This window comes from Lepidochelys kempii, chromosome 3, assembly GCF_965140265.1.
Source record: "Lepidochelys kempii isolate rLepKem1 chromosome 3, rLepKem1.hap2, whole genome shotgun sequence".
Taxonomy (NCBI): Eukaryota; Metazoa; Chordata; order Testudines; family Cheloniidae; genus Lepidochelys; species Lepidochelys kempii.
The window spans coordinates 54,424,415-54,451,921 of record NC_133258.1 but is presented as its reverse complement, the minus strand read 5'-3'; the positions used below and the strand labels follow the sequence as shown (position 1 = coordinate 54,451,921).

At 37.6% G+C, this 27,507-nt stretch overlaps 1 protein-coding gene across 5 annotated transcripts in view; it reads right to left on the bottom strand.

Annotated features, from left to right (window-relative positions):
• ADGRB3 (adhesion G protein-coupled receptor B3) overlaps positions 1-27,507 on the bottom strand; it is a 621,270-nt gene that overhangs the window by 340,913 nt on the left and 252,850 nt on the right. For all 5 annotated transcript variants that reach the window (XM_073336359.1, XM_073336357.1, XM_073336356.1 and 2 more), the window contains 5 exons: positions 24,244-24,354; positions 18,564-18,725; positions 11,650-11,814; positions 6,825-6,989; positions 5,751-5,915 (listed from right to left, as the gene is read on the bottom strand). In XM_073336359.1, the coding sequence (XP_073192460.1) occupies positions 5,751-5,915; positions 6,825-6,989; positions 11,650-11,814; positions 18,564-18,725; positions 24,244-24,354 (768 nt within the window). The remainder of the gene's footprint in view (positions 1-5,750; positions 5,916-6,824; positions 6,990-11,649; positions 11,815-18,563; positions 18,726-24,243; positions 24,355-27,507) is intronic.

Below are 27,507 nucleotides of genomic sequence, written 5' to 3'. Positions count from 1 at the left end.
CCCTCAGCAAATTTGCGGATGACACTAAACTAGGAGGAGTGGTAGAGACGCTGGAGGGCAGGAATAGGATACAGAGGGACCTAGACAAATTGGAGGATTGGGCCAAAAGAAATCTGATGAGGTTCAATAAGGATAAGTGCAGGGTTCTGCACTTAGGACGGAAGAACCCAATGCACAGCTACAGACTAGGGACCGAATGGGTAGGCAGCAGTTCTGCGGAAAAGGACCTAGGGGTGACAGTGGACAAGAAACTGGATATGAGTCAGCAGTGTGCCCTTGTTGCCAAGAAGGCCAATGGCATTTTGGGATGTATAAGTAGGGGCATAGCTAGCAGATCGAGGGACGTGATCGTTCCCCTCTATTCGACATTGGTGAGGCCTCATCTGGAGTACTGTGTCCAGTTTTGGGCCCCACACTACAAGAAGGATGTGGATAAATTGGAGAGAGTCCAGCGAAGGGCAACAAAAATGATTAGGGGTCTGGAACACATGACTTATGAGGAGAGGCTGAGGGAACTGGGATTGTTTAGTCTGCAGAAGAGAAGAATGAGGGGGGATTTGATAGCTGCTTTCAACTACTTGGGAGGTGGTTCCAGAGAGGATGTTTCTAGACTATTCTCAGTGGTAGAAGAGGACAGGACAAGGAGTAATGGTCTCAAGTTGCAGTGGGGGAGGTTTAAGTTGGATATTAGGAAAACTTTTTCACTAGGAGGGTGGTGAAACACTGGAATGCGTTACCTAGGGAGGTGGTGGAATCTCCTTCCTTAGAAGTTTTTAAGGTCAGGCTTGACAAAGCCCTTGCTGGGATGATTTAATTGGGGATTGGTCCTGCTTTGAGCAGGGGGTTGGACTAGATGACCTCCTGAGGTCCCTTCCAACCCTGATATTCTATGATTCTATGATTTCTACGCTGCCCCAAAGTAATGTTATGAAGTGAAATAAATATATAATTACTAGGACTGGCCAGTAAACAAGAATTCTGTCTTGTGAATAATTTCAAGGTTTTGAAAATTAGTTTAATTCCAATGCAAAACAAAATGGAGGTATTCCAAATGTTTTCACAAAAAAACAAAACAAAATACAAGAGCCCCACTCCCCCCCACCACAAAATAACCAACAACCCAGTGGTTAGGGCACTCACTTGACTGTGGGAGACACAAGGAGATAACTAAGGGGTGATATGAGAGAGGTCTATAAATCATGAGAGAATGTGAATGGAAAAGTATTATTTACCCTTTCAGATAATGTAAGAACCAGGGGTCATCCAATGAAATTAATAGGCAGCAGGTTTAAAACTAACATAAGGAAGTACTTCTTCACACAACACACAGTCAACCTGTGAAACTCTTTGTTAGGGGATGTTGTGAAGGCCAAAACGATAATGGGGTTCAGATAAGAATTAGAGAAATTCATGGATGATATGTCCATCAATGGCTATTAACCAAGATGGTCAGAGACACAACTCGATGCTCTGTGTGCTCCTCAATCCCTGTTTGTCAAAAGCTGGGACTGGATGACAGAGGATAATTGCTCTGTTGTGTTCATTGCCTCTGAAGCATCTGGCACCAGCCACCATCAGAAGACAGGATACTGGGCTAGATGGACCACTGATCTGACCCCATCTTATGTTTCATCCTCTAAATCAGGCAGAGCCTTAACCACCGGGCTATTGCTATTCTGGAGTGGGTGGATCTCTCTTTTTGACCAGAAATTCCATCCTGGACCCGAGAATTCTTCTCAACAATTTTTTTTTCAAAACAATTACGTTTAATAGGAAAAAAAGATTCATCATGAAATTCCCGACCAGTTCTAATAATTGCATGAGTTTTCCCAAGTGTAACTTATCTAGTAATTATTTTGCAGCTATACAGTATAATTTTCAAAGCATTCTACAAACACTATTACATATTTGTTACTTGGTACAGTGGAAACTCTTGTAACAGTCTTCTGTGGTATTCTTTTTTACTGCATATCCAAAGTCTGTTGTAAAAGCTGATGTGAAACTATACCTATCAATGTATTGATAAATGTCATCACCTTCAACCTGTTTGGAATTTTGCCCACTGACTTTAGTGGGAATTTATGGGACTCAGTATCTTGAAATATTGAGTCCTGTATCTGCACTTCTAAATTCGGGATGGCTTAAAACAATTTGTTGATCATTAAAGTCAAGAACTAGAACCTAACCTTGCCTATTAATATCTTTATTCATTTTTATCCTACTGATCATAGTGACAGTAGTGCAGGTTGGTTCAGTATTATTTTATTAGTAGTATTATGGTAGCACCTAAAGGCGCTAGTCAAGATTGGGGCCCCATTGTACTAGGTGCTCTACACACACAGAGTAATTTTTTTTCTGCAAAGAATTTACAATCTAAATCGGCAAAACAGACAAAGGATGGGAAGGGAAAACAGGGGTACAGAGAGGTGAAGTGACTTGCCCAAGGTTACAAAGCAGATTAGTGGCAGAGCTTAGACCAGAACCCAAGTCTCCAGAGTCCTGGTCCAGTGCCCTATCTCCTAACAAAACTAACGAAGCATAGTTTTCACAAATCTTGTAAAAAAGATGGTATAGCTGGAGATAATTTATCAGGTCTCCACATTTAAACAAAACTTAAAGCATTGGCATCAAATAAGTAATGATATTAAAATATTTTCCCTTTTCTCATACGCTATCATAAAAAGTTGATATCTCTTTTTTTTGCAGGGAGAGGAAGATAGGGATGGATCTCTCCAGAATTGCTCTGTTCTATATTCTCCCTCTGAAGCTCTGGTCCTGGCCAATGTCAGAGACAGGTACTGAGCTAGATGGTCAATTGGTCTGACCCACCATGACAGTTCTTATGTTATTATCTTTCGTGTGAAAGCATTAGCTATTCTTTAGTAGAAGCAGTTGTGTTCTGTCATCTTTAGGTTAATGTAGAAAATAATTGGTCATCCCTGCCATTAATTATCAAGTCAAAGCAATTCATATGTTATGTTTTTCCCTTACTTAGAAGAGGCACTTGGTGGTGAATTTGAGGGATTTGTTTTGAGTAAAAACTGAATGACGCATAAATATAAAAACACTGTGGAAAAAAACATTATAGGAGCTTCCATTAACTTAAAATCAAAATTAACACTGACTGAACACAAGATATCATCAAAAAGGAAAGGGCATTATATTTTTCTACGAAAATTTATGAAGGCTACGTTGTTTATAAATATCATTTGAAAATGGGCTCCTGTGATCTGATCTTGTCTGAAAAAAGATGCACTTCTGAAATGTGTTAACAAAAATCTGATATATTAGATTACTCTTCCATTCTTGATGTGGGGGGAAGGGACACTGGTTAGACTGGGAGATGAGGCATCCCTATAAGCCTGGCCAGCATGGTGAAGAGGTGTCCCCTTCCTTATGGCATCTTATGCTCACGTGGATGAGAATTGCCTTCGGTAATAGCATGGGCTTTGTCCTACCCTCTCCCTCCCATTGATCATGGTTGGCTCATTTGAAGGGCCCTTCTCTCTGAATTGGCCCAGTCATGTGGCTGCAAGTCTTCAGAAAGCTCCTTCTGGGGATGAGCTGCCACTTTACTGGTGCCCAGCTGACCCTCCCACCCTTCTCAGATACTTAGCTTGTGTAAATTGGTAAAAATTATATACAGAAGTAGAAGATCTGGCTGTAACACTGGCATAAAACTAATGTCAATAACGGAAGAATCAGGTCTTTTGTGTCTGTCAGATGCTTGATGATCATCTATCATAAAAAGAGAAACTAATTAGACACAAACATTTTTAGTGCTGCTTTTCTGAACAATGTTTACTGGCTATGAAAGAAACATTAAATTAAAAAAAACTGCTAGATTAGGATGATCATTCCTTCGTGATTTCGGCAACTTTCTTTAATCTATATTTCAAAATGTATGAAAGAAAAAAGGGCCAAATAAGTATAGAGTCATTCTTATACTGAAGCCTCGACTTTTCTTTTCATTTCCCAGTATATTTGCTTAAATCTTAGCTATACTGGGAGATGAACAGTAATTCTGCCTCGAAACAGTTAAGTCAAATTTATCATTAAACTTCTATAAATGTGTGTATAATCTCCTGCATCATTATTATCATTTGATCATTTTAAGTTATGATGACTCCTGTTAGCATGCTGATTGTGATCTGGTGAATCAAGTCAGTAAACAAATTTAGTGAACAGCACATAATGCTCTGAGTGCATTTGATTTGTAAATACATTTGTAAAATATTTTATTAACAGCAGGTGGCAACCTTTGAAAATTGGATTGTAGCTGTATGGTTTTACCTCTAATTCCACAAATGCAAATGATTTAAAGAATATTTAGTAGGTCGAGACTGGTTTATCTGAATGTCTGCTTATCCAGAAGATTCACATTAATCCTGTGTTAGTGTCCTGTGCAGCACTACTATGGAAAAATTATATTTTATGTCAAAATTTGTATTTCTTTATGATTACTACATAGTTATTTTGTATTGCTTTTCAAATAATGTATATTATATTAAAACTATACACCAAAGAGAACATTTGCATGTAGTTAATTACTCTAAAATATTATTTTAGATTTGTAACTACAATTACTCCTTTGTTGCTGTTGGAACGTGTTGTTCTAGTTCATAGTTTTATCTTCATATTTTAAGTTCTGTTCTTGGGGATGGGATTGGTGTCAGGGGACAGATTTTGCTTCTTAGGAATATGTGGGTTTGAGAACACAGGTTTCAGACCTGATAAGCCCGCCAATTCCTGACCTGCATTGTCCCTACCATTCAAGTCCCGTGTTTCCAGAGCCGAGAATGCAAGCATTGAAACGCAAAGTGGAATTGTTCAGGGGTGAGAGAGACTGCTAGATTCACTTTATCATAACCGTCTTCAGAATTTAGAACACAAGACTTCCAGCATGAAGGACTAGCACATAAAATCACTAGACCACATAGCCCCTGTTTGTTATCTTGTATTTGTCTGGTAATGTTTATTCTGCTTCAGGTCAATGCCTCCACACAGATAAATATAGAAAGATAAATTTGTATTCACCAGCTGTTTTTGCTTAGTCATCACTTTAGTAGTAGCCCAAATTTTTTCTTAAGTGTCACCCAGGAAGATTTAAATATGTGAGCAGGACAACACAAAATATGCTGCAAAATGTGTTTAAATATGTATAGTAAAATTGGAAAGATGTACGTCCTTTTCATTTTAACCACCTTCCTTTTATAATATATTGCTCACATACAGTATTAATTCATTCTATCCATTACAGTAGAGTTCATTCTCCCCTGCTCACTCCCTTATCTTCATTCCATTTGGATGCCCCAGCTGCACGACATAGAGGCCTTTTGTGTGGAGAACAAAAGAAGAAGACTGAATCCGTGAATTACAAACCAAACCAAACCAAACCAAACCAAAAAGACCTAATCTTCTCAGAAGCTGCATTGTCAGTGATGTTTTCTATAACAAATTATGCCCCCCAAAATAATGCAGTTGCACCTATGTTATGAAATGTTTTTCTGGGAGCTTCAATTTTTTCCATTATAATTTTATTTTTAAAAAAATACTTCATCCTTTAAGCACTCATTGGGCTAGACAGAAATAGCAATTGCTTGTCTGGATCAAGGGCATGGTAGGACCATTTATGAAGATTGCTTTTTACGTATTGATCCTACCTCAAATATAATATATTAAAGTGATTTATGTCAGTGAGAAACCACACTGAAATACATACAATAATAGTATTGATATTTGCTTCTCACCAGGGCACTTCTGTTCACTGCATCGTCTGATTTCCTCACCAGTTCCTTCACACTGTTGCCCAGTCACAGCTGCACCTTGACAAATCCTTATTCGCCTTTCCCAGCCACCATCACATGACTTGGAACATCCACTCCAGTGACCCCATTGGTTCCACTGACCGTTAGCTGTTTGGAGGAATGTCATTATTAGAATTGTGACAGACTGCACTGTAAGAAACTATTAAAGCCAGAATTTTCAAACTTGTTCACTAAAGATAGGCTCCAAACATTATTCATGCATGTAAATAAAAATAAAGTCAGTGGCAGGTGTAGGTGCTTGGTGCCTCTGAAAATCAGGCTTCTTTAATTGTTCCTCAGTGAATCACAACTCAAGTTTAAAAAAAATCACTGCACTTAGGCTTTGAGTTAAGCTACTGCTCTGAAGCCTGAACATGAATGTTGTTGTCTTTGTATTTTTTCTTTTCTCTGTATGTACAGTGTTTTCTTATTGTATACATGTGTATGTAAGAAACAGCACAATAAAATATGCTTTAAAATAAAAAAAAATTCCCCGTATGCTATTTAAAGGCCAGATTTTTACATGCCCTGGCAGAGTAAAGCAGTCTTAAACTAAGTGTAAGTATAATTTACTCACACAAGAATTAGTTCCTTTATATACAATTTCTTCTTGTTTCTTGAAATGCATTGTTTTCTAGTTCTCAACTTTTTATTTCTAAATATACTTGTTTTTAAAGAAATACTTATAACGCTAACACATAGGAATGCCAGCCTTTCAGAGGCCAGTTTTTTCAACTTTACTGACATCCCATTGTCGTCAACAGGCTTCTTATGTGAGAAAGGATTAAGGCCCCAATTCCAGAAATGAATCAGTGCAGGAGACGGAGTGCTGTCTATGGGACCCAGACAGGCACAGGGTCAGCCCATGCAGAGAAGTTGTAGGATCAGAGCCTAAATGATGCGGGCCGGCAGGATTGGGGCTTTACATCTCTTTTTAATTGCAAATTAATGACATGAATGTTGCGCTAAGTCAGATTTTTCCACATGAATCATTTCACCTTAGAGGATCCTACTTACCTGTACATTCTGGGTTATGGCACTCTCTGCTTTCAGCCCAAGGACCTCTGCATTCAGAACCTCCATGAGCAGCCGCAGTGCACTGTCGACTTCTCTGCTGCGTGCCATTGGAACACGTCACTGAGCACTGACTCCATGAACTCCACTCTTGCCACTGTCCATCAACTACCACAGCAACACATAAAAGACAAACAAGCCAACATTACCATCAAATCTATGCAGTAACAGAATGGTTAGTTTTATCATAACCAATTTCATCTGCACTTTGAAAACTATTTTTTAAGACAGAAATTGCACCAGAAAGCATCACTTTAAACTTCTTACAACAATGGCGTTTACATTATTGGTGTTTTCATGTTTGTGGTGGGATTGTTTTGTTTGTACAGACTGTATTCTGATACACTGGGTCACATTTCCAGAGCAGGTGAACCTACTAAACGTGCCAATCAAAACTCTGCATTCACACTGACTAACAGCAATTATTCTTTGTGCAAACCATTACCCAATACGAATTCACAAATTTAGCTGGCAATAGCCTATTATTCACCTATTGTCCTTCTTTGAAAATATGGCCTTACGAGTACACCTACACTTAAAAACAACACAGCTGTAAATCAGTAACTTCAACTGCCCACCCTGACTTCAAGAGTCTGCATTTCAGTTCTCCAAGATAGAGAAATCACAAAAATAAAGCAGTGCTGGGACGGCAGCACAGTGTTTTAGGGGCTTGTGATCTCAACAGTTGTAGAGGAAGCAGAATTCTTAAACAAAATTATTGAAAGTCAAATCACTAAATTAAAACTAAATACATCTGTATCTCTCTTGTAACCCCCTGGGGGTTTAGAGAGCACGGCCACTTTAAATCTTTTTCCTGAGGGGGGAATTGCTGATTGTTCCAGAAGGAGGAAGTGCTGTTTGCGGGAAGAGGAGCAGAGAGAGCGGGGAGAGCAACAGGGATGTGTGCCTGGAGCTCCAGAGAGAAGCGTTGCAGCAAGCAGGCCCTGGTGAAGCAACCAAGAACCTGCCCAAAGCCTGGGAGGGACAGAGCGGCTGACCGGGGATACCCCAGAACAGGAGCCAGGAGGAGCACTGTGCCAGGGAGGAATTGCCCAAGAAGGACAAACTGGAGCTGGACCCAATATCACTGCTGCCCAGAGCTGTATGGGGCTGTGATTACTGGGGCTTGTGACTTTGCATTGGGAACAAGGAGGGATGCTGTTAGCTAGTTAAGTGGGGAGGTTGTTGCTCTGTGTAGCTTTGCAGAGAGTGGCAGAAGAGGGCACAGGAGGGGTTTGTTGGGGAAAGTTCACTGGCGCCAGAGACAATGTTCCCTCTAATTTTTGACAGGCTGTGTGCACAAAAAATGTCTTTTGTGCAAATTGTTGTGCTTCTGTGCAAATTTTGGTGCACGCCGTGTGTGGGGGGTTTAGGATCTGTGTGCATGCGCACACGCACACAGCTTAGAGGGAACAGTGGCTGGAGATGACCAGAAGCACCCAAGACTCACCACTGGACTGGAACTTTTCCCTGGACTCCTGAACTCGGTTTGAGGACACATTGCTTGGTGTCTGCCCTTTCAGATTGTGGTACCACTTGGCCCGTGGGGCCTTGTGTTGAATGCAACCCTGTTTTACCGCTCCCCCTATATTTCCCCCTGTTGTTTTTCTCCTTTCATCCCTCTGTAAATAAACATTTCCCTTTCTTATATTCATTGTATTCTTCTGGTGTGTGTGTGTGTTCATTCTGGGAGGGTTGGAACAGGTGCCCCTGGGGTGGAAGGGACTTTCCCTCCTGCATTCCTGTGCGTGCCTTCTCTTGGCCAGAGCTGCCTGCAGAGCAGACTCCATCTTGGCCACGAGGGCGCTAAAGTTACACTCTATACAGTGAAAAACTGAGATTAAAAATGAACCTTTGCCAGTTTGTCAGTCATGTAGTGGCATCTGAGACACCACAGGTTTCCCAGGACCTCAAAGTAAAAATAAACAGTGTCTCACAAACCAATGAGATACAGCTGGTGAATAGTTTGCAAAGGAGGACTCTTCTGGTTTTTGGTAAAGTGTTATTTTCAGGGTTCTGTTTAATACAAGGGCTCTGCACCTCTTCTATGGGCAGAAGTCTATATCAGACAGTAGAGCCTGGCAACCTATTCAGCAGAAAACTGAAGCCTCTCCAGGCATAAAAACTGTTTTTTTTTTAAATCTTTTTATCATGAAGCCTTACCAAAGAGGAAAATATGATGGAAACTACATTTTAATGCCTCTTTCTTCGTTGTTACCCATTACTATGTACTATTATTTAGGGCAAGACAGGTGAAGCTGTGATTATAAATTAAAGGTTTTGAAAGCAATTGTATACCTTTGAAATTAATGGGAGTTGATGGCACTCAGTACCATATAGGTCAGACCCCTACTGCATTGTTTTTATCCTACAGTTTCTTTCTCCTTTGTCCTTGGTGTACCACCCCCATTTGCCCTTATTACCTGCAGCAAATAGAAGCATGGGACTGTAAACTCACCTTCTGATACACCATCAAATAGCTCCTTTGCAGAGAGCCAGGCATGATGATTCAGACTGTAGTACTGAATATTGTTCAAGCACATTATAGCTGCTGCTTAAGACAATAAGTAACAATGAGCCGCTACTTTTAAATGTTGCATTGTTATGCCAGGAAAGGGCAAATTATCCACAGGCATGTAATCACTGTGGGTGAAATACACTCCTGTGCAGAGAGCCTGCAAAATTCCTATGCACCACACAAGTCCAACATAAACCCTACTATGACAGTTTAAATGTTTGGGGGTTCAGGAGGAGGCACATTCCTTGTGTTTTCCCTCAGCACAGAAGTGAATTTCACACTACAGTAGCACCGTCTCTACTCCTATTTGGTATTTCTCACTTCCTCAGTTTCAGTTGAGATTCATATATGATATTATGTACTTTTCTGGAGGCTCATGTAAATGTGCTAGGGTTGCATTCTTCCTGCTCACATATTGTTCTTCTCTCTGTGAAAGCAGTGGTGTAGACCCATGTGAATTTCACAATGGTGATGACAGCTTGTGTGTCTTCCAAAAGGCTCAAGTTACCAGAACCAGATTGTGTGAAAAAACTGAACAGCTGGCAAAATTAAATAAATCACAAAAAAGAGGCACAAAAAATTGAAACTTGTCACAGGTCTGGTCCTCGGAGAATCTATTTTCTAATTCTATAGGAACCTGATGCCCTAGTCTTTGATTTCTCTCTTGTTTATTTGTTAACGCAACAGTCTGAAAAGTTATCATTTTCAAAGTGGCCACATTTTTTTGAATTAACACAATGTTTTCTTCTCATTTTATTTTATTTATTTTTAAATTTTGCAAATAAATTTCAATTTTCACTGCCAAAAATATGGGGTGTGAAAATCAGATATTTCAAACCATTGCATAGAGTTAATGGACAAACGTCTCCATAATATCTTGTCATACCGAAGAAAAGCAAAATAAATGGCTTTCCACATGTCTCGTGTTGGGAAACACCTATAACTGTAGATTACAAAATGATGTCAGAGCATAAAAGAGATCTGTTGACTCCTAATTATCAGGTTACAGTTCTGGGGAATGGTAGCTGGCAAGCTATGTCAGGCCGATGAAGAAGGCTGACGTATGTTACCTCTTAAGGGGAATGACTTTTCAACAAAACTTAGACTTTAATGCAAACATCACCATCTTTGATGGGAAGTTTCCACTTATGGACATGTATGTGATATTGCTACCTGTCTCACTCTAGTCCTGAAACCTTTCTCAAAGTCTGGATACAATGATTCATGTCTTTGCAGCAAGTTTATCCATGAGCAACATTGTACTGCATGCCACTCAAAACTCATGACCAGAACTGCATGCACTACAGTGGCCCCATCCCCTTTTAATAGTTTTTTTGCAGAAGGCCCTAGGATTAAACTGATTTAGAAAAAGCTTAAGAGAGAGTATTTGTAAAGTAAAACCTCATGAAATTATTTAGATAATTTCGTCATTTCATTTACAGATATAACTTCTGTAAAGAGTAAAAATACTAGTTAAAAATAATCACAATCAATCCACAGACATTTTAAATTGCACGAAGAAAGTGGCTTGTAATAAAGTCAGTTATTTTATTTTATTTCAGTGTGAAAGGCCAATTTAAAATCTATGCACCATTTAAATGCTTAGGTTTTAAATGAAATTAAAATGGTGTATAAATCTGTGCTGATCCTCCCTCTGCACAGGTGAATAAACTAATATAAATAATTAGAAAGAAAATCTTTGTATCCTAATATTTCTAAATATGTGACATGTACTGTGTGTAAATAAAAAGGTACTTATTTATTATTATTAAGACCACCTAGCAAGGTATATTTAAAATGTACATAATGGATAATCAAAATGAACACACTTGGAAAGTTTCCCCTTTTTCTTACCTTTGGTATGTTGCTTGTCTTCTTAGGTGTCCTTCCTGCACTGGGATCCCCTAGCACAGAATCCCACACCATGCAGAATCTGTTTGAAATCAATGGGACTCCACATGGATACAGGGCTCCTTGATAGCACACCCCAGTGCAGGATAAGTTTACATTGTAAACTCTTTGAGAGAAGGACCTTGTCTTTGTGTGTCTGTACAGCACGTAGCACTAGGGAGTTGCAATCCTGATTGCATCCTTTGGGTACTACCACAATAACAGATGATAATAATACTTCCTACCTATAAGACTTTGCTCATCAAATATCCAAGTGCACAATACGTAATAATAAAGCAAGTCAGAAACAAGCTACACTTAATTACTGTAGCTGAGCAAATAGTTACTATACAAGCTCACCGGGGCAGAGAGCAATATTGCAAGGTTTATGTTGTGTTTCAGGTCCATCACACGATCTTCCCCCATACTGTGGAGGTATACATGACCTTGTTCTTGTTCTTTGGCCTCGACCACATGTGAATGAACACAAGCTCCAAGGTGACCACTCCTCCCAAACTCCATGTACTGTAACAAAGCAAACACGACACCGGTAACATAGAAGATTAAAAATAAAAACAACTACATTCTAAAAGGGACTATTTTGCCCAACATCAGAAAAAAAAACTCGTGTTTAGAAGTTTGCATTATTAGCATATACAAATTAGCTTTAGAAATTCAGTTGACTAAAATAACATCTTATTCTCCATATACTACATTGAGCTTTGACAAATTTTATTTGATCTTTTATGAGTTAGTCTAACCTCAATACAATTAAACTAAAGAAAAAATTGTAAGAAGTATGGCCTACATTTTCAAAGTGACTAGTGATTGTGGGTGCCCAGCTAGAGACATTTTAAAGGGGTATGAGTTTTAGTGGACAGGTAGTCAGCACATGAAAAAATCAGATCCATTTTGGGTGTTTCAAGACAGGTGGCTAAAAGCTCAGACAGCCAAAATCACTAGTCTCTTTTGAAAATATAGTAATTTCTTAGTCTGTGACTCTGGTACATTAAGGACCTCAGCTTGCAAGTATCATGACAGGATATGGCAAGTATCATGACAGGATATGGTCCTAATGTTTGTCTTCAGGTTAGCCTCAGTTTTGCATTATTTCCTGATATGACAATATGTGGGGAATGACCAGATTTAATAATGCATGCTCCTCTACATCAGAGTTTTGGACCAGAATATTTAAATTACTTTCTGAGATTATAATATGATATAAATATATACACATAAATATTTTATATAAACAATGACTTCACAAAACAAATAAGGAATGCTATAGCAAGCATTCTTCCTCATTGTTTTCAATATAGAAGAAACTGATATACATCGTATCTTAGCCTAGATACCCTTACATTGCATTTCTTTTTCAAGAAGAATCTGAGTCAAATTTGAGATGATTCCACATAAAAAGCACACTATAAATAATTAGCAAAATTCTGTAAAAACTCAGTTCCAGAGGAATAACCTCTTTAAAGAGAGAAATCTTGCAAAGAATGTTTTAGTTATATTCTAGTTAATCTAAGAATATGTCAGATAAAATCCAAGGACCTAGCACCCATCCTGAGCAGCAAGTTTGGTATGTGTCACACACACCTCAGTTGTCTCCGCAGGGAATCCCCCCTAACAGGCCATGGAGTGTCTAGGGAGATGGAATGGTGTGCTACAGCCCCAACACATCCATGGTATGGAGCTGAGGATCAGCAGTGACAGATTCTCTGGTTTTGTCCTCACTTTCCCTTGAGCATTGCCTTAGGGAACCTCCATGGACCTGGCTCTCTCCTGTCACAAATCCCTGCTCAGCTACCCCAGTCAAAGCCTTTGTGTTCTCGTGCAGCAAAACCACACTGGTTCTACCACCAGGTGAATCTCAGTAGAGTGGAGACTGGATTTGCCCCATTGGACATAATCATGAAATAATATGCAATGTCAATGGGAATTCTACCCATGGAGAGCTTGAATTTCATTCTCTTAGGAATATAGCAAGGTGTATTTTTCAAAGATATACTGAGATTGAAAGTCTTATAGATAACTTTAGAGAAGACAATTTCTGACAAGAAATGACTAGCTTCATGTAAGTAGATATTTTACTTTTTTTCATCAACATGAGTCCCCTATTGCTGAAAGCTTATTGAGTTGGCCAGATACAAAAGGTCTGCAAAATACTATTATTATTTCACACCCTATGTTTCGAGTTGCTAGCTTCATCAACTTTCTCATCTAAATACTACATCAATATGCATTGCATTAGCAGAAAAATAGGAGCATTCTAAGTGAATGTTAAATTGACAGATTTTAGTCTATTAATCTGAAAAACCTTGATTAACCTTGACAACGTAGTTAAATGATGAAACCCAAAGCTTCTGAAAATTAATAAGCTGATAAATATATTTTTGCCTAAGCCTTTATATTTCATCTGTCTACAACAGGCACTGTTCATGGAGAGATGTTATGATTCAACCACAGCATTTGAAGCACTTTTTCACTGGCAATGCATTACATTTTCAATCCAGCCCTGACTCCAAGGATCAAAATTCTTTTGATTAGATGAACATGAGAAACCAATTTGTCAGTTCAGGTTCTGGAGGGCTGTTAAGAACAGCAACAATGGAATAATTTCATTTGCTGCAGTTATAGCTGAACAAGAGGCTCATGCTGAAACAATGATCTTTTCAAAGAGTACAAAACATATAAAGGTTTCAGAGTAACAGCCGTGTTAGTCTGTATTCGCAAAAAGAAAAGGAGGACTTGTGGCACCTTAGAGACTAACCAATTTATTAGAGCATAAGCTTTCGTGAGCTACAGCTCACTTCATCGGATGCATACTGTGGAAACTGCAGAAGACATTATATACACAGAGACCATGAAACAATACCTCCTCCCACCCCACTCTCCTGCTGGTAATAGCTTATCTAAAGGTTTCAGAGTAACAGCCGTGTTAGTCTGTATTCGCAAAAAGAAAAGGAGGACTTGTGGCACCTTAATTGGTTAGTCTCTAAGGTGCCACAAGTCCTCCTTTTCTTTTTGCAAACATATAAAGCCAATTCTTCCAGGTCAAGTTAAGAATAAATGGTAAATTTTCATTATATTGCAAAAGACACTAAATGGGAAAGCTCTTGGTATTAAGTAGATATGGTCTAAGAGAATGTTATTCAGTTTTTGATATACATTAGGGTTAGGGCTAGTGTTTAGGCTTGATAGTCTTAGATTTGATGATGTCAGAATATTGTAAATTGTCCCCATAAGATTTCATTTCAAAATTGCAGAATTCTCATGAGCTGTTCTTCAAAGCTATTGCACGAGCATCTTGAGCCAAAAATCTTACAAGAATGTTCTTGCAAAATTTTGACTGCAACAAAACCATAACTCTAAAATAGTTTCCTTATGGTTTGGAGTCTGACCAAGAGCCAGAACAATAGCTGAGTTTGGATCTCAGGGTTCAAAGCCAAACCAACCTTTTCTCTGTTCTGGTTTAGGTCCATCTCCTATATTAAAGAAACTGTGGGTTCAAAAGCAAGTCTTCCATGGTAAAACTAGCTCCCTATAATCTTTCTTTATTTGGTATCCAACTAATTGTTGACAGGGTCAATGTTGGTTTATATGTGTATTTCCCCCTTGGATTCGCTGAGAAAATAGTTCATGCAGAGTGGCTATTCTCTAGTCCCACCATCTCCTGGCTTAAACATGCTGAAGTGCAAATCCACAGTGTTCACCGTATGCGACTTCTGGAAGGTTTGAGGGGAGGCATCAGATTACCCTAGTTATCCTCCTTCCAAGAGATTTTGGTAGTTTTTGTTGGATCTTAAGATACCTTCCTTTACTCTGTGTTAAAAGAAGAAAAGATAATTTGGCCAATGATGTTCTGCGACACAAGGCTTAACAACCTCATATAATGAAATAAGAGTGTTCTGGCTGAAATTAGATTTTGGCCGACATTTTCAAAAGTGACTAGTTATTGAAATTATAAAGAATTAAAAAATAGTTACTTCATAAACTAACTAGAAAAGTTCTCTTTTCAATATCGGGAGTAACTACTATTCCCCAAGGTGTTGTTTCAATGCTAATAATAAACAGAAATGACATTCAAGAGAGGAAAAAACATAGAAATCACTGGTCAAGTGGCTTTGCTAATAGTTGGAATACCCATGTTAAGAAACCAGTCTGTGGCCAAGCTCACCACCAGATAATAGTGGGACTAGTGTGTACCACTCTCAAAGCTCTCCCAAAGATAGTAGCACTACTGTACTTGTAAATGTACTTTACTGATATCAGGGAGAAGGATTTGGGGGATATAAAGAGATGGTGACTGAAAATGCACTGCCATCCTCGATCGGGAGGTGAGTTGTTTTCTATATTAGCCATTTAAAAGTCTAAGAGGGAGAGGGAGAGTCCATGCACTGAAGCTCATGGATAGGGGCTTGGGGCACATCCCAGGTACCTCACTGTGTATTACTTTTTTTATTTCTTGGGGGGCAACATTTCTAATGAGGAAACATTGTTACATCTCTCAAAACTGGCCTTTTTTGATGGATCACATTCTGCAATGAGCATTCCCCAGGAGACTGTGCATTCATAGATTATACAGCCAGAAGACAGTATTGTTAATGTTTCGTATGTTTTTTGTGATCAAAGTGAACGTGAGGCATGGGAGCTGTTAGTTGGCTATCCAGATAGTATTTATTGGGATGCAAAAGCTTGTTCTAAATTATAGTATCCACTAACTGCTTGGCATGGATGGTAGAGGTGAATGGAATCGGAAACACAAGTCAGTACCTGTATATACAAGTTGGTGTTTTCTTTGGTTTTGTTTCCCCATCCCCCTCTCTTTTGCTGGCCAACAAACTCTTTTGTCTTGCTTTAACCAGGGGTAACCCTGAGAAAGGGAATATATTGAGGACAGAGGGTGTTCAAACATGCTAATAATTGTATGGCAATCTGAGCATTTCAAGAGTCATTTTCCGGAAAAGTAATGGGTTAAAGGCTCTGATCCTGCAAACTGCTGTTTTGAGCTGGACTCTGTATAGTCCATGTAGAGTGTCCATGTACAGCTATGTAGAGTGTCATTGGAGTCAGTGGGGCTACAGGTGCAGGGCTTTGGCCATGTGGAGCATGTTTGCAGGATTAGTCCTACAAGAAATTAAAGTGAATTAGTCTAAAAAAAGATTTTAAAAAGGGGGGCAGGAGGTCAAAATTGAAATGTAACATTTTGACCAACGTGGAACAAGATTTTTTTTTTTCATTTCATTAATATTTTTGAGATTTTTGACTTTTCATCCCAATTTTGAGATAGGAAAAAAATTTCCAACTCTCAAAAAATATTTGAGCAATGGGAAATCCATTTCCCATCTCACCTCTACAAAGGATAGCTAGAGACAGCTGGGAACCATTACCCATCACGGGTATCTGGATCTAGGAAGTCCTTATAATAAAGCTATGGCGAGAGGCTGGAATTCAAGAGGTGGGAAGCCTTGGTTACTCTGGAAAATGTTGTTGAAGAATTAGGTGGTCATTTTGTGTGTGTATCTTTTTACAGTGTGTTAAAATCACATTCTTTAAGAATTATTTTTGTGCACTTGGGTGATAAATTACTTGACTTTTGCATCACATGGTAATAATGGTGGGTTGTTTGGTTTGGTTTTTGAATGAGAAGGGTTTTGACTCTTGAGAAGAGAGACTACATATAAACTTATCCTAGAAAATAACAGAACAGTTGCAGGGAGGTTACACATTAGTTTTCAGGTAGTGCTGGAAGGACCACGGTAGTGGTCAGAAATCTGAGCTCTGGGCTATGTGCGTGCATGCAGTTCAAAAGGGGCTCTTTAAATAGACTTATGATTGTTTTTTGTAGATTGCTATTATTCCTTCATATTTTGCTATTTTTAAATCAAGAGACGTTCTTACACAATGTATACCACCCTTTGTTCTTTAATGAGCTATCCTAATCTCTCCTGGAAATAATAGGTATTCTTGTATGGACACATATAAAATGGTCCATTCCATCCTTGTTCTGGGGTTCCTACATCATAAAATATTGGGCAATTCATATGGAATTTTCTATCTAGAACATAGTGTAAAATTATCAAAGGTTGACAATAATTCTCATTAAATTAGTTGTTTACCGGATAAGCTGTTTTGTGCTTTTATAATGCCTTTCATCTCAAAAGTTCCCAAAACATTTTAGAAATTGATATACAAACTGTATAGGAATAACCACCATTGACATGTCCCCTCTACCAGGGTGAAACTGCAAGTCCTAACACAAGATAACTGTAGAAGACTGAGTCTACAAATCATTATCCAGTTACGTAGGGCCCCCAGTATGCTCTGTGCCTGGATCTGTCCCACCTCCCTACTTGGAAGGGAAGAATCAATTGCCTTTCCTCATAACCTGCAGACAGCTCTCTGTAGTCCTGGGCTCCTGTGTTGCAGGAAGGTTAGAGAATGCATGTACCTGGAGGGAAGAACATAAGTCTTCGACTGCAAAGATTTCATAGAAAAAATAATATAGTCTATTCTATAGTTCTATTCTTTTTCTGCTGTATCCCACCCCTTATAAGACATACCCCAAAGGCAATGACAGCCAATAGAGCATGAGTATTACTGCAGGAAGTCCAGAATTGTAGTGGAAGCATAGGGCTTCTATACAGGTGGCCATGTGCCTGATGTTGTATGCTCATGGAATCAGGGATCTTGCTGGCCAGACTCTTGGGGTTTTTTTTCATGTGATGGGTAAATCTTACCCCTCCTTGACAGAAGAATGTAGAGGAAATTCCACAAGGGGCATTCTCATGATCTCATGAATGATTCTCATCATTCAGGCCATAGCAAACTAAATGGCTAAACAAATGCAGCGTCTGATGATATGTTAACTTCACCACCACTGCTGATCAGTGGAGTTTTTACATTTACTTAGTGTGTTGGTGTTCAGGATTTCTTCCCATAAAAGTGCAATCTGTATTGTGCCTTTCCCCATCTCCTTTATCTAGAATACAGAAAACCTACAAGCAAAAAAAGGATGATACAAGGATTTTTTAAAAAAATCTGGAACTGAAGGAAAAAAGTATTCTTCTTCAGTTCCTTGGCTGTTCTGAAACAGGAAATAATCACTTACAAAATAAAAGTTCACAGATGAATAAGAAGTACAATTTCCATTCTAATTAAAGTGCTTCTATGCAATTCATGTTTAAAGAAAAAGGTATAGTTTGAAATTCTTAGCATTATACAGTTCAATAACATCCATAATTTTATTGATTGGCTGCTAACACTACCTGGACAGAGGGCAGTGTTATTGCAAACCCTTGATTCTCTTAAAGGGCCGCTGCAGTGTGTCCCGTAAGGTGATACACAAGTTCTGGTTCGCACCTGCGACCCTTGACCACAAGTAACTGAACATGTGCTCCATTGGGCCCACTCTTCAACACCAGATTCACCTGTATTCAAGACAACAAACAAACATGAATACTGTCATGAGTATTAATAAAGATTTTTGTTTGCCAAAGTTTATTATGGCATGCAGGTATAATTTAAAGACAAATAAACCAAACTAAAATAAACTTAAAAGTTAATGGAAAGAAAGCACCTTTGAAAAATGTTCAATGAATAGAAAACAAACACACTTAAAAGCTGGAGAAAAACCAATTTGACCACGTGGCATATTTACAGCTTCCTTTGAATGTCTTTCAACATTCCAGAAACAATACTGCCCTTAGCACATTAAAACAACAGAAAAGTTGAATTTCTCATAGCTAAAAATTATTTATTTTTCACTGATTGTATTTATCTCTCCAGAATGTAGGAAACTAGATGATAGTTTAAGGAATGATGACAGCAGAGTCAAATTTTTAAAAACAAAACAAACTGAAAAGTATTGAATTCCCTTTAGGTGACAGCAGCATTTGAGAGAAGATTCCTGACCCTCTGATTTTACCCATAAACAAAAAAGAATCTTTCAGCACTTTACTGTAGCTACACAGACTGTTAAGCTGAATGGTGGGCTAAGAACTTTGATTTAATATTTCATCATCGTGCTTCATTACTAGCCTTTGATATGGGGATGACCTAAACTGTTTGCTGCTCTAGAAACTGTTACTGCATACAGTAATTACTGCTATTTTCAATGGAGTTATGTAGTCATAACTTAATAGAACAAATAATTTACAGTGAATTACTTAGCCAACAAATATATCTGCTATTTCTGCTCAAAGAATATGTATAAGGAGATTGCAATATCTTCAAATGCATTTTTTATTTAAAAATATCTGACTTTTTTTTATTCTATGGATTATCACCAAAAACAAGAGTCTCCTATTCTTACTCATAACGTGTACTACCTTAGTCTTTGAGCAATCATACTAAAATGAATAGGATTACTTAGCACAAGGTAGTACTCAATATAAGCATCGGTGACAAAATCGGGTCTGATTTGTGAATATTTCCTATTAGAGCTGAGTCATTTGTTGTTAGTGGTGAAATCTACCACACGGTATTACTTCTGTTCCCTGATCTGATGCATGCACAAACATTCTGGTATGACTACTTGGGCAAGGGTATTTAAAATTCATTTTCACTTGTGTCTCTGAAATTCTTTATCTGAAGGCATTCATGCTAGGAAAATACAGAAAGAGTATGAACCTGGCTGAAGCAAATTCATTGAACGATCTCTGTAAGTAATCATGGAATCGTATTCAGCTAACTGTAAAATACAATGCCATGGACCTTATCAGGCCATTGATTTTAAACCTAAGTCCCTTCTGAAACAAACTGGAACTTATATTTAAAAATCAATTTCTTTCCATGATCTTTTATCTTGAAGTAATTATTAAAAATTAAAAATCTTGTTTGTATCTCTCTATCTTTATCTATTCTTCCAAGGTTTTGCCCACAGCAGCAATCACAAAAACTCTGCAGCCAGGAAGACTCAGGTAGTGTCTTCCTTGACTACTGTAAATGTCATATAGTAATTTGTCCAGAAACCAGGCTCTTGTAGCAGGGCATTCAGCCTGCTCCTTTCTCTCCACAAAGCAAGCCCACCACTTTTGCCGCATGTCTGGTCTCCACTACTCCATTAAACAGGAATCCTAAGGATATTCAAAGCCTCCCAGAAACCAAGCACAGCAGAATGTGCCACTTATTGAGTATCAAGCCAGAACAGTTTAGAATTAAAACATACAAATCCTCTAGCCTTTCATAAAATTGTAGAACATTGCAAAAACATCTATGAATAATGACAATTACTTAAGGTTTATTAAGGTGTGAAAGCTCACAAAATGTGAATCTTGCAAGCATTACACTTATTTGTTACAAGGATCAAGTAGAAAATTAAGCATGTTTATTGTTTAATAATCTCTCTTGTGTGTCATTTATGATTTTGATTAGCCTATTACATGACTTGCGTTGAGATCAAAGGAAGAAATGTAGTAGGTATGACTATTCTATAAGCAACCAGTAACTGTAAAAGTTAGAATTATACAATATACGCTATAGTCCCTGTGAAGAATGTAGTAAAAGAACTTATTGTAGTAGCACTTCTATTCCAGGCAAATCCTTCATTTTAGTTTCGTGCTTTTCCTACCACTTTGACACTTGACTTTGCCTTTGTAAAAGTGGTTTAGATGAAAGGTCAAACAGCACAAAAAGTCAAAGCAATGCTTCTCAATTTGTTCCTCATTATGTAAAATAGTCTTATATACTGAATGCAAATTACCCATTATCCCACACAGACCTGGTGACAGTGCACTGGTATTAAAATGCAGAATGCAGTATTAAAAAATTAAAACTATTGGATAACTTATACTGGGGAAAGTTGTTTTTAACCTTCTCGATGTATTGGACAAAAGTAATAGTTTAGTATTAAGGAATGTGATTGTATTTAGTAAGTTTTAAGATGAAAACTGTTTATTGAAAGCCTTGAAGAATCTATGTACCACACAACAGTATATCTTGGCCCCAATCTAGAAAACACTTAAGCATGTGATGAATTTTAAGCATGCAAGTAGTCCCTTTGAAGGCAATGGGACTACTTAGATGTTCAGAGTTTAGCACATGCTTACGTGGTTGCTGGATTGAAGCTCTAAGAAGTAACGTGACATGTCATTCACAAGGAATGGCAATTTTTGTGAGATTAGGAAACATAAAGAACAGATTTGTCTCACAAAATATTCCATTCCTTTTGCACAATCATGTTACTTTTTACTAATCCTTGCTCAAAGAAGCATGATTTATTTGATAATATTTTTCAGATGGGGAAGACACATTATGTAATTGCTAGAAAAATATGTCCTTTATATTATCAAATATGGACTAAAATTTTTCTAGATTAAGCCCAGGCTTTGACTCTGCCTAATCCCAGTTTGCACTTCCTGGTTTTTTTTCTGTTTTCCTTCTGAATATTACAGAAAAAGTCTATGCTCTGTTTTCTCTTTAGCTGTTAGTTACTTTATACCTACCATGTTAAACCTATGACCTCAAATTAAGTGGTAACAAACTAACAATCCTTCTTTTTCCTGAGTTGCTAGACCTGTAGGAGAAAATTCTGTCTGGAATGTCTCATTGATCTGTGAAACACTTACCTGCATTTATATATTCTAAATCCCATAACACTGAAAGAAAGGATAATTTCAGGAACACAAAAATAACGAATATAGGATAATTAAATTATGAAATTATTTATTTGAATTTGTTTATGTTGTACTGCCTTTTTTATGTTGTACACAGCTACACATACAAACACTTTCTTTTAGTACTGCATATTAGGCCTGATCCAACCCTATTGGTGTCAAAGGGATTGGCTCCAGTCTTCGCAAAACAGTACTGAACGTATCTCATAACTATTTTTCCAGCACAATATGCATTTCCTAGAATGCAATTTGTACTTCTGCTGTGTCTTTGCCCTTTCATTGCATGAAAAAGGCATGCTTACAGTTTCACTATAGTTATTTTTAATTATTCTTTATTACATAAAAATAATTAAACAGACTAAAATGACAAGAAATGATATAAACCGAAAGAAATCTATATGATTTCCATTTTCAAAACTCCACTTGTTTTCTTAGTGTATGAGTAAATCTATGAAGTATGCTAGTAAACCCCTGTGGTTCTGTTTAAGAAGATATCACATTAATTTTATCACAAGAAAATGAATACATTACAGTGAAAAGATGAAATGATCACTACAAAGGAAAATCAAAATGAAAAGATGGAAATTAGTAACACTGTTCTAAAAAAGAGCACAGTATTATTTAAAATGAGTTCCCTACAGTATGCAAAAGATATGTCCTTAGAACTATGCATATGAATTTGTATTCTCTGCACACGCATCTCACGTGCTTTCTAAACAGGAGCTTGGAAACCAAGCCTGCATAATTCTGAATTTCCATATCCCACTTTGTTGTCACCATATTTCCAGAGTAGATGGTATTGGTGGTCCATTTGAAAGGCAATTCTCTAAAAGCCATAGAAAATGCACTGCAAATGGATGCATAGTTACTGTTCAGTAGTAGGTTTACAGTTAGTTTATATAAGAAGCTAAAACAGATTATGAAATCTTTTAGGGTAATTATAAGAAATCAAGAAACGGCATTAAATCAAAAGGGTTAGTCTAAATAATAAGAAACTGACATCATCAGTCTGAACTAAATATGTAAGTAATAAGCTCCCGTTGTGCCTAAAGAACAACTGTATGAAACCGAGGAACTTCTGAGATAATTTCATCCATTTATGCCTGACATATAACTGCAGGCATCTTCCAGTATTGTTGATTGGGTTCATGCATAAAAGCAGCCCCAGGTACTGGTGGGAGGGCAGCACCATTTGTCTTCTAAAATCTTTATAAAACTGGATCACTATAGATTTTTATATATTTATGTTTACATTACTTACTATACGACTTCTGAAAATCTGTTAAAAGTGTAAAGCATTCTACATCTAAGAAAGTCAACATGCAACTTCACTAAATGCAATCATAGCTCATTTACTAAAATGAGTATTAAACTTGAAGCATTATGTAGGAAAGATGCAGGCAATCTTCTAGGTTAGTATCTATGGAATACAGTGTACATCGTTTCAAATCCATATAATGGTTATGTGGCACAAGGTTTCTGATGCAGTAATTTCTGAGATGCACTGTTATTACCCTATAATTAGAACAGGACAGGACTTCAGTATCTTAGGACCTGATCCACCATTTATGAAGTCTATGGGAGTCTTTATTTTGACCTCAAAGGGAGCTGGATTGGATCCATAGATACTATTGCATGGTAATTGTTGGTAAATGCTGACGTTTTAGAGACAAGAGCTGGGTGTAGATTCTTTATGTAATATTTTGTTCTCTTTATCTGAAGAAGGTGCAGTTGCTAAAATAAATTTGGAAAATATGTCTTAGACATAAAACTGTTAGATAATTTGCACATCGAATTCATACCTATTTATATATTTAGCAATTATTAATCTGGAATCTAGAGAATAGAGTATTATGTTGGGCCAAGGACACTAAGTGCTGAATACATGCACATTAAAGTGTCCTGATAATTAATTAATATGATAAATGCCCAAAGAAGGGATTAGATTTCAGTTCTTCTATTTATATTAAAATTCTAATGCACTTCCTTAACATTTATTTTTTGAAAAATGTTGATATATGGTCACTGTAAGCTACAGTTAATCTCTAAACTGGACTGTGTCTTTCATGTGTAAGCCTGCTTTAATTATTAAATAAACTCATGTTCATATTAAATCATTCAGTATCCACATTCACAATGCATGTTTTTATATGTTCTACCTAATTCTCAGCTACTTTATTTATGGACTTTAACTGGTGGAAAAATAAATAAATAAATGGTTCAAAAATATCAGCTTAGAAAACTGACAGGTATGCAGTAAAAGATTATGGAACATGCAGTGGCTTTGCTAAAATTAACAACAGTAAATAGAAAAATGTAACTAATGTATTACCAGTTTGTGCCATAAATTTAGCAGCATCAGCTTGTTCCTGAGGGACCCTTTTCTCATGAACAGATCGAGGTCGCTGACTTTTAATTGTATGATCTCCCATCATTCCAAATTCTAAAGACAGAATAAAGGTTTATGAAAGCTTGTGTGTAGACATTTCTCAAAGGTACATACTGTCTCATGCAATATGTTCCTAAACATACCTGGACATTACCGGTAAAGTTCAAATGATCATGGCAATTATCAGCTTATTTTGCTATACTCATCTTTTAAAAACTATACTTAAATTCATGTTTGCAGAACTTTAAACATGACTTTATTGTAAGAAACAATAAAAACATTCAATGTAGTGACACTTGTACTATAATTCAGCTGCATGTTACAAGACAAAAACAATTATTCAAATGGAGACATTATATTCTAATATTTTAAATCAGTGCAAACCACACCAGAAAATTACCACGACAATGTTAATTATTGCTGTTCTGTGACAGAGCCCAGTTCCTTGTGCAGAAAGCTCCCATTCCTGCACACATCCTTCAGACTGATGGACTGGCAAGCAGCTTTCCATGAGAATGGTACCAATGCCACATAATAAAATGGCCACAATCTGCTTATTATACAGACCAAATTCAACAACAGTCATGGTTGTTCCCTTCATTGCTTTGGAAAACACTCAAGTATAAAGACTCTGTGGGTATGTCCACACTGCAGCTGGCGGCGTGCCTCCCGGCACAGGTAAACAGATGCACGCCAGTGCCGCTCCAGTAGCACACTCAAAATAGCAGTGTGGACACTGTGGCACAGGCTAGCTACCTGAGCATGGACTCCGGGAGCAGGCAGGCTTGTGCTTGGGCAGCTAGCCTGTGCTGCCACCCGTATTACAACATCTGCACTGCTATTTTTAGTGCACCTGATTGTGGAAGGCAGAAATGGCCTAGGTCTACTCCAGTTAGAGTGAGTCTGTCTACCCAGCTCGGAAGCATGCTCCCAGCTGCAGTGTAGACATACCCTGTGAGGTCCAGAGCTATATTTTGCCATCAATTTTTAAACAGAACTCCCCATTTATTTCAAGGGGGGAATCTGCATAACAATCAGTGGGATAAAATGGGCTTCCGTGTTGAAGCCAACAGTTGTTGATTTTTAATCCCAACATTGCCACTACTTCCTTTTCTGGCTTTGGACAAATTCATTCATCCAGTGCTCCCTCTGCGATTGCATGTGCCATGGAAGTGGTATTTCTGCCTCTGAAATATGTTCCCCTCTTTTCCTCACAGGTGTATAGAAAAGCCTTCTGCTCTCAGATGCTCTACACTCAAACCCAGTGGGGGTTGGGAGGCAAGGGGCATAGGCAGGTGATCCATGAGGCAAGGAGGCAATTCTCTCTACTGAAATGTGAGAATGTGTATGAAACTCTGGAAGTTTAAAAATTCAGAGTTGCTTCTCTGAAGGCAGGTTACTTGCAGAGAGAGAGAACGGAAACCTAAGTCTCTTCATCTATAAAATGCGGGAGATGATAATACTTACCTTCCTGCCCCAAAAGGTGTGGGTCAGGCTTTTACAGAGTTAATGTCTGTAAAACACCACATAAGCACTAAATGCTATTATAAAACAGATTATTTTAGTGTAATTTTTTAAAAAATCTCATTCTCATACCAAGATTGTCTCAATTTTTAGTGTTAAGAAAATATTAATAAACCACAACCATACAATTTCAATAGCCAATCAGCAGAGAGGATGGATATTTTTTGGCCTTTTCTGATAATTGTCAAGATAGCATTTCAAAATCACTATTTGTCTCTGTAAATATTCTTTTATTAGCTTCTTTTAAATTAAAAATGTAACTATTCATTTGAGAATAACAGCGTATTTTGCATTCTAAAGAGAATATTTGAAACATATAATTAATAAAATATTTTGTGAATTATATATGATATGTTAAAACCTAGAAATATTTATTACAGATAATTAAATTATTTAATATATATTTTAAATTCCCCCCAATTTAAGGAAGTTTTTCCTTTTGCTGGGCACCTTTCTCATTCATGTTGTGATTTTATATTTTCTAACATAAATTAACAATGGGATCTTTATTAGAACAATTTGGGGAGATGTAGTCTGGATGTCCATTTAAACTGAAATAAACAACAGAGATTTCGTGGCAGGAGATCTGATATATAGCTCTCAGCCACTGGTAAGGGGCTGGGAAAGCAGAACACTTGTGATCTGCAGATTATCTGGAGAGAGCAGTTTGCTTCTTGAGCACCACCCATGTATTGAGTGATACTGGCACCATTCTTGAAGAATGCTGCTTACCCATCTTTCAGCCCCCCCCCCCCCCCAAATGAGCGCAACAATGGGAATCCTTTGCAAGAAGAAGGCATTCCAGAGGCATACAGGGAAATGGTAGTGCTTTGGCCTCAGTCCTGCAAAATGCTGAGCACCAGGCTTCAGTTTTGTCTTTGTTACACCAGCATTACAATGGTGTGACTGCATTCCTGACAACGGAGATATTCATGGCCAGGAATGGCAACAGAGAAATATGCTTTATACGGACGGAAGTCATCTAATTTTATCCAAACTTCTCTCTTTTCCTCAATAAACAGCAAACTTTCCTTTTAATTTACAGATGAATGCACATTAGCCAGTTTTCAACTTATCTATCCACAGTACATTGTGTATTTATAGAGCATCAGTCATGCTCAGTAGTATCTCTTGTAACAATTATATACAATATTTTCTCTATATATTTTGTCAGATATACCACAGGAGTTATGTAGTCCTCTCATTTTGCATATTTAGTTCAGGTACTTAACCAAATACTGCACATGAATAACATATGATAACAGGAAGTGTATTGTACTAGTATCAATGAGAACTTAAAAGGCAACAATTACCTCACTAAAACTCAGATTTCTCATATGAAAATTGGGGCCAAGTACATTTTCTTAATGGGATCCAAAGTGTTTATGTGCATATCTCTATATATCTGAAACATCTATGTATATATGACAATCAAGTATTTTAACTAAGAGCTTGTTAAACATTTTGCCAAAAGTTCCCCTGGAAGTACAAAGCAAATACTAACTAAAATAATATGATTTCTCTTCATTTCTAGTTCCCATCTAATTATCTAATTTTAAAAGCTGAATAGTCATGTTTTTCCCCCTCCAATAGCTTGTGGGAAAGCAGACCCATAAATATATAACTTTTAATATTTTCTGTGTTGCTAAAATATTGCCAAATCTCACCTTAGCTTGAGGGAGC